General features: G+C 46.9%; 1 protein-coding gene across 4 annotated transcripts; it reads right to left on the bottom strand.

Annotated features, from left to right (window-relative positions):
- Positions 1-976: 976 nt before the first annotated feature.
- TPBG (trophoblast glycoprotein) lies at positions 977-9304 on the bottom strand. 4 transcript variants are annotated; one of them, XR_008329447.1, is made up of 2 exons: positions 8925-9304; positions 977-1342 (listed from the first exon to the last, which is right to left on the bottom strand). XR_008329447.1 is itself a non-coding variant. In XM_053381366.1 (2 exons), the coding sequence occupies exon 2, from the start codon at positions 7553-7555 to the stop codon at positions 6374-6376; it is 1182 nt and encodes a 393-aa protein (XP_053237341.1). In that variant the 5' UTR covers positions 7556-7873; positions 8925-9266; the 3' UTR covers positions 1974-6373. The 4 variants fall into 4 exon arrangements, 3 of the variants coding, with proteins under 3 accessions (XP_053237341.1, XP_053237340.1, XP_053237343.1); XM_053381366.1 differs by lacking the exon at positions 977-1342 and adding an exon at positions 1974-7873 and having other exon boundaries at positions 8925-9266; XM_053381365.1 differs by lacking the exon at positions 977-1342 and adding an exon at positions 1974-7873 and having other exon boundaries at positions 9063-9266.
- Positions 9305-12010: the final 2706 nt, after the last annotated feature.

The raw sequence follows: 12010 nt of genomic DNA, 5'->3' as shown, positions 1-12010 counted from the left end.
TATGTTAAAACAATTTACAAATCAAAATAGGGTAGACCTTAAAAATGTGTATCATGGGCGTCAAAAGGCCAAAGTAAAGAGGTGGACTCATGGAATTGCAGAGTTGAAAGGGACCGTGTGGATCACCCAGTCCAACCCCTTGCAATACAGGAATATGCCATTGTCTCATAAAGGGGTCAAACCTACGACCGTGGTATTCTGAGCACCACACTTTTACCCAACTGACCTACCCAGAACAGATAGATATTGATGGAAGATGTCTTGTTGATGCTCTCCTCAGACAAGGTCCTATTTAGATGACATGTGCAGGAGGAGCAGTTTGCACATGAACATTAAAATGGCTTGCCATAAACCAACTGATGAAGAACAACACCCCAACTTTCAAGGGCTGCTTCAGTTATCTCATCAGGGCAAATTCTTATTTTAAAAAATCTTTAAAACTCCTTTCAAAAATGCATTATCTAGGCACTTCTGGAAAAGTCCCAGCCCTGCCTTTGCATGGTTGCTTGGTGATAAGGCTGCATATGATAGTGGCAACAATCACGGAGCCAGGAGGAGCGGTGGAAGCCCTCCTGAAGTATCCCATCAGTGAGCCAATTGAAGCCTTCCCCTTCAAGTAGTGTGACTCACAAGTCTCCACTTGTATTCTTCTCTACTGACTAGTCTTATTTAATGGCAGGTACAGTGTAACTGCTCCTGCCAACCTAGCAGTTCGAAAGCACGTCAAAGTGCAAGTAGATAAATAGGTACCGCTCCAGCGGTAAGGTAAACGGCGTTTCCGTGCACTGCTCTGGTTCGCCAGAAGCGGCTCACTCCTGCTGGCCACATGACCTGGAAGCTGTACGCCGGCTCCCTTGGCCAGTAAAGCGAGATGAGCGCCGCAACCCCAGAGTCAGCCACGACTGGACCTAATGGTCTGGAGTCCCTTTACCTTTACCTTACAGTGTAACTGAAACTTTTGAATGAAAAAAAAATCCCAAAAGCATAGTTCTTTTTATTTTGTGCAAAAGCTCAGAGATGTATTGTTACAAATGCATCCATAAAGACATGTATAAAGTTTATCATCCACTCCACAGCAGGTCACACAGCAGGTCAATGGTGGTGCTAGGAATCTTGTGTCAATCAAGTAATAATTATTTCAGTTAAGCATGTCGTAATCCTCATTGCTGATAAGGACACTGTCAAGGGCTCCTTTGCAACAGCAAGAACGAGTTCAGTCTTTCTTCTGTAGTATATAAAAAGTAACTCAGAAGCTTGGAACTGAGAATGTTCTCTTACCAGATCTTATTTTCCTTCATCACATGTACAGAGCTGCTGTTGTTGCTTGCGACCCATTCAGATGCTGAAGAAAGACAAAAAGACAGTTAAATTTTGATCCCATTGCTTTGGCTGAGCTCCTTAAATGCCGTGACTCAAGAGGAAATTAAAACAATATGCATAAACATCTAGCAGCGGTCAAGCCAAAAGCTTATCCCGTTCACTAGCAACCAGATTGAGGGTGGGGAATCAAATTCTGAGCTGGAGATTGAAAAAAATTAACTGAGAAGTTTCATATTGCGAGTTTATAATGGAGCCTTATTAGAAGTCTAGTGCCACAAGGGTTTTACCGGTATTTCTAAGTACTAGAACAGTCGAGGAGCATATGATGCACGGCAGAATCTAAAGGCAGTGCTCCTTTGATATGAAAGGCTGAAAGATTACTAGAAACCTCTAAGTGGAATAAAGATGTGGGCACAATTGCTGTGTGTAAACATGACTTCTATATGCAGTATCTATTATATCTTATATCTATTAGGCACCTCTAATTTAGAGATCCACTTAGTAATCAGGTGGGTTCAATTACCACCCGTATGCTGGAAAGCATATGATCAAAGGCTTGGAATGCAAGTCATTGGCAGTGCTCTGGTTACAGAGGAACAAGCCTGGGGAGTAAGCCATAACTCAATAACAAGTTTTACCTTGTTTTTGGCCAGGGCTTCTAATATAACAGGAGCCACCATTTCCATCAGTCCTCTGCTTTCTGAGACTATTCTGCAGCAGAATACACAACAGGCAGAGAAAGCAAGGCAGAAGCATAGCTGGCGATGGATGCGGCTGCCTAGAGGTTATTGGTGCAGCCAGAGGGACCCATCATTAGAGAGCTCTGTGCCTTTGCATTGCATGGAGAGGGCAATGTACACCAAGTGTGGAAAGGACACATCAACTTTGTTGACTATAGGATGTCCCGTGAACTACTGCATCAGCTAAGGAGCTGGTGCGTTCAGATTGCGGCAAAGATTTAATTTGAAGATCCAGATAATGTCTACTAAATGTAAATAATTATTTGGCAAACAAAACAAGTTGCTCAAATGAATTGCATGCTCCAAATGTTACCATAGCTAGGCTGGATTCTAGTTGGCCGCAGATATATTTTTCAACTTTATAGCACTGTGATTACAGCATCCAGTGCCCATCACATCACTGGCATAAGTGAGTATATAATAAGATCCACAGATTCTGATGCCTTGTAACTTAAGAAGCGCATTGTATTTGACAATTCCAAATTAGCAAATGAACCTGATTTAAGTTCCCCCGTATAGATGAAATGGTATAAATATTTTCCAATCTATTAAAAAACCCCCACAACTCAGTCCCTTGCAGAACTGATGTTATACACCTTATAATCCCTTCTAAGCTCTGTCATCTGTCAAAGAACATTCCCTGTGTCAAAACACACTGAATAGCTACAGCATCAGAAAATACAAGCTCCAGGGGAAGGGGGAAGAGACGAATAAATAATTTCAAACTGTACTTTTTTTGTGTGGGAACTACAAACACATTTTGAGCTGCTATGGAAAATACTGGTATATACTGTATATTGCCATTCTGCTTCATAGTGAGATTTTTCTTTTAAAAAAGGACCTTTTTGTTACTCCTCTAAAACATGCACAACACACTAAGCTCAAATATCAGTCCTCCTATTGCATGCCAAACAATTCTGGGTGCGTATCATTTAGGAAACAATAAAATAAGCCCATGTGCCATTTTATAACAGATGCACAGCAAAGCAACCAAGAGAGCGTAGCTCAAGTAAAACAGCAAAGTGAACAAGTTCTTTTATTAAACTAACATTGCAGGTTATTTTGGTTCCTTCTGAGATGGCCATTCTCACTTCAGCCAATAAACAGATACAAGAGCACTCTTTATTCATTAGACACTGTAAATTTGCTTGGTATTTTAATGGAAGACACATTTGATTCAAGTCGGTCCAAATCACATATGCATTCTGGAGCACTCAACACTATTCAAAGCCTTCGAACAAGCTCATTTTCACTGCATTTATTTTCAACATCTGTTCACATATGCATTTGTTTGGCTGGTACATGCTTTACATAGAACAATCTAAAATTTACATGACAGTATTGCTTGAGAGAGGAGTGGAACGGAAACCCAGTAGTGCCAAGTGTTCTCCGTAACAGTTTCTGAAAATAGCCCAGGAACTGTCTCAGGAAGCATAGCAAAGCCCTGTTCTTAGAAACATAGATGTGTCTGTGAAAATCCCATAGTGTTTCAAATTGGCCCAACAAATACACCATTATTAAAATTATTTTAAAACTGGTACCTCCTGTATTCAAAAATTCTTCTCATGCACTTGTAATCTTTAAGTTACATTTAGCAGAACGTGATTACAGTTAGAGCAATTATGTCTTTAAAAGCTAACAAGCAAACTGTAGTATAGTTTCTATTTACCCCTGAGCCTTAAAATAGGGGGTTGACTTTTAAATAGGCAAGTGGGGGGGGGGAAGCTTGAAGAGACTTAGCTTTACCTAAAATTAAGTAGGGACACTTTAAAAACACCAGAACTGAGGACAACTGTAAAATTAAGTTCTGCAGGATGCTGAACTATGATAACTAGGCTTCAGTCCCTATGCTCACCTACATAGGAATGAGAGCCATTAACACACTGGGATCTGTATCCAAGTAAACATGCACAATATTGCTTTGCTAAGTTGTTACAGTATTTTATCAGACCTAGCTGAAGTAATTAGATTTCACAAGCAAAACTAAGCATAGAACTTACTATGCGGATTACCAAGACCTGATAAAATAGCTTCGCTTAAAATTAGTTTATTAGAATTCTGTTAAGAGCCAGTATAGAGAGCGGCATCAACATTCTGCGCAGTTTCCTTTTGCTGCTACTTAAGTTACTGGCCAGAAAGAGCAACATATTCACTTTTGTTTCCTGCAACCCTGCAACATCTGCAGCATCCAAAGTAAATGCGATTTCTGCTTATAAACGTGTGTGATGCAAATCATGTAACAATGTAAAAAAGAGAGCGATGCAACACATGTCACAGGTAGATTTGAAATTTGCCCCACATACCTGTCTCTGTATTATAGACTTGGCTTCTTCAATACTGCCTTTGGATCAACACTGAGATTACAAGCGACTGCCCAGCCGCAAAAGCTAAATGCATTAATTAGAAACTTCCTTCTTGTTCTCACAAATGCGCGGAGGTGGCAAATGGGGTTCTCAACTGCACCACTTGAGAAACGCTAGCGGTGGGCTCACAGCATTGCATACTCCTCTATTCCCTAAGCATAAAAAACCCAGGCATTTTGGGGAAAAGGCTGCTCCACACTTACACACACGCCAGCGCCAACATGCCAGTTTTCTGTATGAGGGGAGTGAATCAAGCAGCACTGATGTGTTCGTGTAGATTCACCACCAGCTTGTTTGCTGTTTGTGAGAACTAAGACACAACCATATTTATTTTCTAGCCAGGCTCCAACCCTGTTTACTTAGGAGTAAGCCAGTGTACTCAGTAGAAATTACTTCCAAGGAAACATGCGTGGAATGTGTCTGTATGTGTACTTATCACAGCAGCCTATCGCTCAAAGCTTTAAACGCTTTACTCAAGAATAAGCCCCTTTCAGTCCAATTCATTTCAAAAGGAATGGGCTAAGCAAATGCATGAATTTCCCTCCCATTGAAATCCATGGAACTTGTAAGATTATGGACAAGTACCTGGGAGTAAACCCTACTAGTCTATATATGTTTTTAATTGCAGGTGTTTTTAATAGTTGCATCACTTTGGAATACTTTGGGAGAAGCAATTCACAAATGAAATTAATACATTAAACAATCCACCCACTGGAACTTACTTCTGAGCAAATATACCCAGGATTAGACTGCAGGAGTGCATGGTTCAGCAGCAATTCCCACCAATTTCAATGACTGTCCTAAGGATCAGATTCAGAATTGTAGCGGCAATTTAATGAGCCCTCACCAGCAGAGTTATGGCAGTTGAACAGCTGCCACATTCTAGGAACCGGATATGAAAATCAACCTTGCTTATTGAAAGAGACGGTTGTTTGCATGCAGTTTAAAATAAAGAAGTGGAAATCAGTATAGCTTTGTACATTCCTAGTCTCTCTGAAAGGTAAACGACAGCAATGGGGGGAAAAATGAATTCAAGCAAATATCTTAACATATGAAGGCTTCACCATGTTTTGTAATGGGGAAATAATTTTTCCCCCACTGAAGAAACTGTGTCCATTCCATACTGTGCTTCATTTCCAGATCAGAACATTAAAAACAGCAAACTTCAGCAAAACAAAAGTTCCTGTAAGAGCATTTATTGAATTATTTAAAAGTTCAAACTCAGTTCACATGCAGTTTATAGGGTCCCCCCCCTTTTTTAAAAAATCCTGTTTTCATGTAAATTGCAAACACTTGTACTGCGGTTTTCAGTTTCTCCCTGCCTACCATGTAAATTTGTCAACTATTTGCATGCTCACTATTTTATGTGCTTCTTTATACAAAGAACTTTCCTTTTCCCTTTTTAAAAAGGCATGTTCTAAACATGCATGTGCACTACAAAGATTCTTCACCGTTCAGGATGCATAAAAGCAACATGGGTACTGATGGATCAAACATTTCTCCCAAAAGAAGTTGAGGCAGCCTTTGTTGAATCGTACTTTTTAATAAGCCCTCGTGGTTTGAGAACATCAGAGTGGGAGAAGGTGGAGGTGGGGGGAGTGAAAATGTCCTTTTCTTTTTTAGGTGCCAAGAGAGAGAGAGAGAGATGTTTCCAAGCAAAGGCTGGTAGCAAGTTGCAAAGCAAACAGGCAGGGAGGCGGCAGCAGCAGCAGCAGCAGCAGCATGTTTTCGTACATACAGCCTGATATCATGCACAATCGACTGTGGATAATAATAATGGCAACTTGTACAGGTAGGCATAATTCTCTGTATGGCGCATGTCAAGTCTGCGATGCCTCGAAGGGTGTATGCTGGGAGCAGAAAGCACACACATTTCAGGGGGGTAAAGCTAAAGTCTACATTCCATGCATAGCTATTGTGCCCCTTGGCCTGCTTCCCTGCAATGCATCTTCAGACATCAGAATTGGAGCTGAGGTTGGTTAGCCGGGGATCTGCGTTGATCTCATACCTGTAGTGATAGCCCTCCATGTGGTCTCTACAGGCGTCCCTGATATTGTACATCCACTTTTTGATCCCTTTGCGGTTCAAGTACAAAACCAGGAGGAAAATGGCACCGATGAGGGCCAAGACTATCCCGAGGAAGACATAAGAGGTCTGCAGCTGAGTCTGGTTATCGGTCGGCTCTGGGCAGCTCAGCTCTGAAAAATCAATGGCCACCAAGGACCTGTTCTCCATCCCTTTGGGGTAAGAGCACTTGAGGGATGCCTTGGCCTCCACCAGGTCACTCTCCTTGAGCCAGCTGACCATGTCCTCGATACTGCAGTCGCAGACCCAGGCATTGTGGGTGAGGTTGAGGCTGGTGAGTCGAGGAAGGCCCTGGAGCTGCAGGAGGGTGCTGTTCCTCAGGCGCTTGAGGGCATTGCCGCTGAGGTTGACGCTCTGGAGCTGACGGAGGTTCTCGAGCGTCACGCCGTGCAGACTCACCAGGGAGTTGTTGTGCAGGTCCAGGTGCTGCAGGCTGTGTAGCGCAGCGAACATGCCCTGGGGCAGGTAGAGCAGGGTGTTTTCGGACAGGTCCAGGCGCTTCAAGTTCAGGAAGGCCTCTTGCTGAAGCAGCTGGGCCACGGCGGTCACATAGCTGTTGTTATAGAGGGAGTTGCGCAGGTTCAGCTCCTCTAGGGGGCTGCTGGTGTTGCCCAGGGCCACGGGGCTGAGCTTGAGGAGGGAGTTGTCGCTGAGGTCCAGGTGCTTCAAGCTGGGCAGCCCGGCAAAGGTCCCAGCCTCCACCCACTGCAGGCGATTACCGCTCAGGTTGAGGCTGCTGAGTTCTAGAAGGGTGTCCGGGGGGAACGAGGCGGACGAGACGTTCTGGATGTGGTTGCCCATGAGGAAGAGGTTCCGCACATAGCGGGGCAGGCCCACCGGCACCTCCGTCAGGTTCCTGTTGATGCACTTCACTGTCCTGGCTGCCTCAGAGCAGTCGCAAGTTCCCGGGCAATCAGCCGTCTGCTGAGCCAAAACCCAACCAGAGAGGACCACCACCAGCAGCAGCAGCGGTTCAAGCCACCCGGCTCCTCTCTTCTCCCCAGTTGGTGTGGGGGGTGCAGAGCCCCAAAGAGAGCACCCCAGCATCACCGCCTCTGCCAGGGGCTGCTCTTTTGTGGCACTCACACAGCGATTTCGGCCGCTTCGTGCAAGCTGTGGAAAGCTGGAGAATGCAAGCCTGCCAAGAGGTCAATCCCGGCACAGTCAATGCTCCTGGGAGAAGTGGGAGCAAAGAAACCCCTCCTCTTCAGTGCAACCAACTTAGAGCGTGTGGCACCAGCACCAGGGTGTGAGCAGGAGCCCAGCGAACAATGCAGAGCAGTTCCTTCCTGTCTTGTTTCGTGGGGGAGCTCTTGGGGGGGGGCCCAAAGTCCTCCGTTTGCTCCTTCTCGCATCCAGCCACCCCTGAAAGAAGCCACAAAGAGAAAGTATGAAAGTCACTGAAGCATCGCATGCCAAGCCACTTTCGCTTGCAGATGCTCTCTTCTCCTTTCTCCAGCCCACCTCTACACAGTCCTTCTCAAAAGCTTTGCCCCTACTCATCCACGTCTAACCACGAAACCAAGTAGAACTTAAGACTGCAAAAGACAGTCTGGGCTTGTCTTTGGTTTTACTACATTGTGAAATAGGTTGGGAGGGGGACACCTCACATCTGAAGAATTTTTATCAGCAGACCATGAATCTCGCCTTAGGTTCATTCTGTCTCCTCCTCCTCTATGGCGAGAGCCACCTTCCAGCCAAGAAGAACACATGCAAAAAGCAGCAACTGTCTGAATTCTAGAGGCTGCAAACAAGAGAGGATTGCCACCACTTTTTACATCCTCCTCGCGATCTTTCCCAGGCATCTGACTGGACCCTGCTGGAAAAACACCAACCCAACGGGACTTCGCTCTGGCCCAATTTTTAAGCCACCTCGCCCCCCCCAAAAAAACTTCCCACCACTTTCCAAGGTCACATATTTCATCCACACCGTGAGACCAAGCTTCTCTCCTGTGCCTTTTTAGAGACGTGACGTTTTAATCCGCGCAGCTTTCTGGAACTACAAAACTACCCCCCCTCTCCCCACCCCTTCAAAGCGCGCCTTCACCATCACGTTGTATAACCGGGCGATCTTGCAAGTTTTCTTAACTCCCGCCTCTGTTGGAAAAGCGGAAAGTCCCTGCTACCCCTGGGCTCTTTTCTCAACTTCTCTCTCCCCTTCCACCAGATTCCCGCCAGGAAACCTCGAGATTCCGCAGAGATTCCACGCTCACAAAAGAAAATCCCCCCCTCCCGCGGCTCCTCCACCTCCTTTTCTCCCTACAAAGACTCACTTTGAGAGTCCATCAATCTCATCGAATTTAGTTGGGCTTCACTTTGGAATCTAACGATGTGCAGAGTCCGGCCGCGCTTCGGGTACCGAGCAAAGCGCGCCGGCTCTGGGCGCAGGTACAGTACAGACAAGATCGCGCCTGACCTGGATCCAATCCGGACTCGTCTCTCTGTCTGCTCCTTTTCCTGCGCGGATGGGCGACGAGGAGCGAGGTCCTAGCAGCAGCAGCAGCAGGATGGGCCCTTCTCGCACCGCTGGCCGCCCCTCCCCGCGCCTCCTTACCTGGCTGCCTCTCCTGGCGCGCGCGGCTCCCTCTCCAGCCAGTCCCGTGCAAACTCCGCCGCCGAGTGCGAACTACATGGCGCAGGCAGCAACTTTCCCTCCCACTCCCTGGCCGTGCCTCTGGCCCAGCCTCCGCTGCCAGGAGAAACCAATGGCAGGCGCGGCCGCGGGGGAAGCCGCGCGCCACGCCCTCGGCCGACGCCGGATCCTGCTCGCCGCCTCTGGGCGCGCGGAGGCTGCTGGAGCCGAAGCGGCGGCCGCTGCTGGGCTAGTGGCGAGCGGCGTCTCGGGAGCAGCGTTCCGCTCGGAAGCCTCAGTCCGTTTGGTGGAAACACCTTAGCGGTTAGAGAAAGGCACTTGGCTTGCTTTTGTTCGCGCCACAGATCCCAGGATTGAGCCGTACTTGGCACTGAGCAAGGGCGCACGCGGTGGGGTGGAAGGGGATCTATTTGCATTACAATTCTAGATGTAGTTACAGGTAGGTAGCCGTGTTGCTCTGCCGTAGTCGAAACAAAATAATAATAATAAAAATCCTTCCAGTAGCACCTTGGAGACCAACTAAGTTTGTTATTGGTATGAGCTTTCGCGTGCATGCAAGAAGTGTGCACGCACACGAAAGCTCATACCAATAACAAACTTAATTGGTCTCTAAGGTGCTACTGGAAGGAATCCTAGATGTGTCTGTTCAGAAGTTAGGTGCATTGAATTGAGTGATTCCTTAGGTCACAGCCACACCATGGCTCCGCCCCCCCCCCAGGAATCCTGGGAACTGTTAAGGGTGCTGGGAATTGTAGCTCTGTGCAGAGGAGGGCAACCAAGATGATCAAGGGTCTGGGAAACGAAGCTTTATGAGGAACAGTTGGCGGAGTTCCAGATATGTTTAGCAGTGGCGTAGCGTGGGGGGTGCAGGGGGGCCCGGCCGCACCGGGCGCAACATCTGGGGGTTAGGGTTAGGGGGCGCAAATCCACGGGTTAGGGGGCGCAAATTACTTGCTGACAACCCACGCTACGCCACTGATGTTTAGCCTGGAAAAGAGGACACTGAGAAGAGATATAAGGTATCTCAAGGGCTGTCATGTGGAAGATGGAGCAAGCTGCTTTTCTCCTGCTCTGGAGGGTAGGACTTGAACCCATGGCTTCATGTTACAAGAAAGGAGATTCCGACTAAACATCAGGAACAACTTCCTGACAGTAAGAGCTGTTTGAAAGTGGAAGGAACAGGAGATGGTGGATTCTCTTGGAGATTTTTGAGCAGAGGCTGCAAGGCCACCTGTCATGGGTGGTTTAGTTGAGATTCCTGCATTAGGTCCCTTCCAAGTCTACGATTCTGTGAGGGTGGACCTCGGCTCCCAGGATTCTTTGGCAGAGGCCGTGTCTATTGAAGCTGTATGAATGTGTTTTAACTGTATGGTGTAGATATGGCCTTACTCTCAGGTTGCAGCCTTCCTTGGCTTTTTGTACCTTGCTCCAGGAGCCTCAGAACGGCACCCGCTGCCCACCACATTGATCCTCACAGCAACCCTGTGAGACCGAGAGAGAGCTGGCGCTCGCAGGCATATGACTAACCCCCAGACAACCGGCCAAGGTTCATATCTGAGCAAGAACATTAGCCCATGACCAGGGTTTGCTGATCATACTCTTTCCACAGTATCAGGCGCTAGCATTCACAGAGGCTGAAGCTGAAAGAGCCCTGCCTTAAACAGTGCCCGCTCCTCCTGCTGCTGCTTTGCAGTGGGCACAAGCTTCATCTTCGTGTGGGGGTGGGGATCTTTTTTTGCCCGAGAGTCACATTCCCCTTCTAAACAGCCTTCCACGTTTTGCAGTTGTACATCCTTCTCGGTCCTCCATCCCAGGAGGCAAGAAGCATTATCAGAAGGGCGCTTTCTAGGGAGGCATAGATACTCAAGGAAGTTGCAAAGCAGGGCCATTGAATGGTGAGGTGACCGAGAAGAATAGTCCTGAGGGCCAGATAGACTCAAATGCCAAAGAAACTAAATCTATGTTGTTCTGCATATAATATGAGTCTGATTGCCATGTGTTTTTACATACCTGTTGCAGTAATATATTATTTTCTATTAATTATATTTTTCATATTTATTCAGTCTGCAGACTTTGTGGTTTGTGTGCAATCTGGGGGTGTTTGTGCTCTCTGTCACTTCACCCTGTCGCCATCTGTTCTGAAGTCTTCAGTCTCTCTGGATCCAGCACTCCCAGCCTCCTCACCAGGGAATCCCTACTGTTGCTCTCCCTTGCATTTTAATGTTTCTCCAGTGCTAAAGGAGCACCTGAGCTTCAAAAGACAGCAAAGGATCCAGGAGTACCCCCAAGCTATGTACCTTCAGAGGGAGTGTAACCACATCAAGAGCAGGCAGTCTCCCATCCATCCAGTCTAGGGAATCGCCCACTAACTGTGCCTCTGTCTTACCTGGATTGAGCTTCAGTTTGTTGGCTATTTGTTTCAGGGGTTTGCAGCTAGTACCTCCCAACCTCCCCCCGCAGGCTGTTGCTTGGGTTGCCTGCCCCCCCATTCCACCCCTGTCCTATAGGCTTCTTTGTCATCCCCAAGTAGCCAAAGTGGAAATTTATATCTTAATCAGCTTGCTCAGGAGGTCTATTTCTGCTGCCTGCGAGCTTCTGAAAGATGATTTGGCCATTCATTCATAGCGATCCAGTTATGCCATTTCATAACAGGGTTACAAAACAATTTTATTGACCAATCTTAAGGCCATGCAATTGGCAGTTTACTGTTCAAGGAAGCACACTTGAGGAGTTAGCTGGTTGTATGCTGACTGGCTACCGACTGAGCTATCACCCCCCCCCCCCCCGTTCTGGTGGCAACCTTTAATTTTGTACTGTACTCACAGGCTGGATTCCCGGTTACACAGAAGCCTGTTAATGCTGCTCTGGCAGGATCCTAGCCCACTGATAGTACATTTCTGTACTAAGGG

This window comes from Podarcis raffonei, chromosome 3 (assembly GCF_027172205.1).
Source record: "Podarcis raffonei isolate rPodRaf1 chromosome 3, rPodRaf1.pri, whole genome shotgun sequence".
In the NCBI taxonomy this organism is placed as follows: domain Eukaryota; kingdom Metazoa; phylum Chordata; class Lepidosauria; order Squamata; family Lacertidae; genus Podarcis; species Podarcis raffonei.
Note: the sequence above shows the minus strand (reverse complement) of the source record. Positions and strands in the feature narration are given on the sequence as shown.

Bases quoted from the DNA above. Each gene is read 5' to 3' on its own strand.
- TPBG (XM_053381366.1), bottom strand. From the start codon at position 7,555: ATGCTGGGGTGCTCTCTTTGGGGCTCTGCACCCCCCACACCAACTGGG.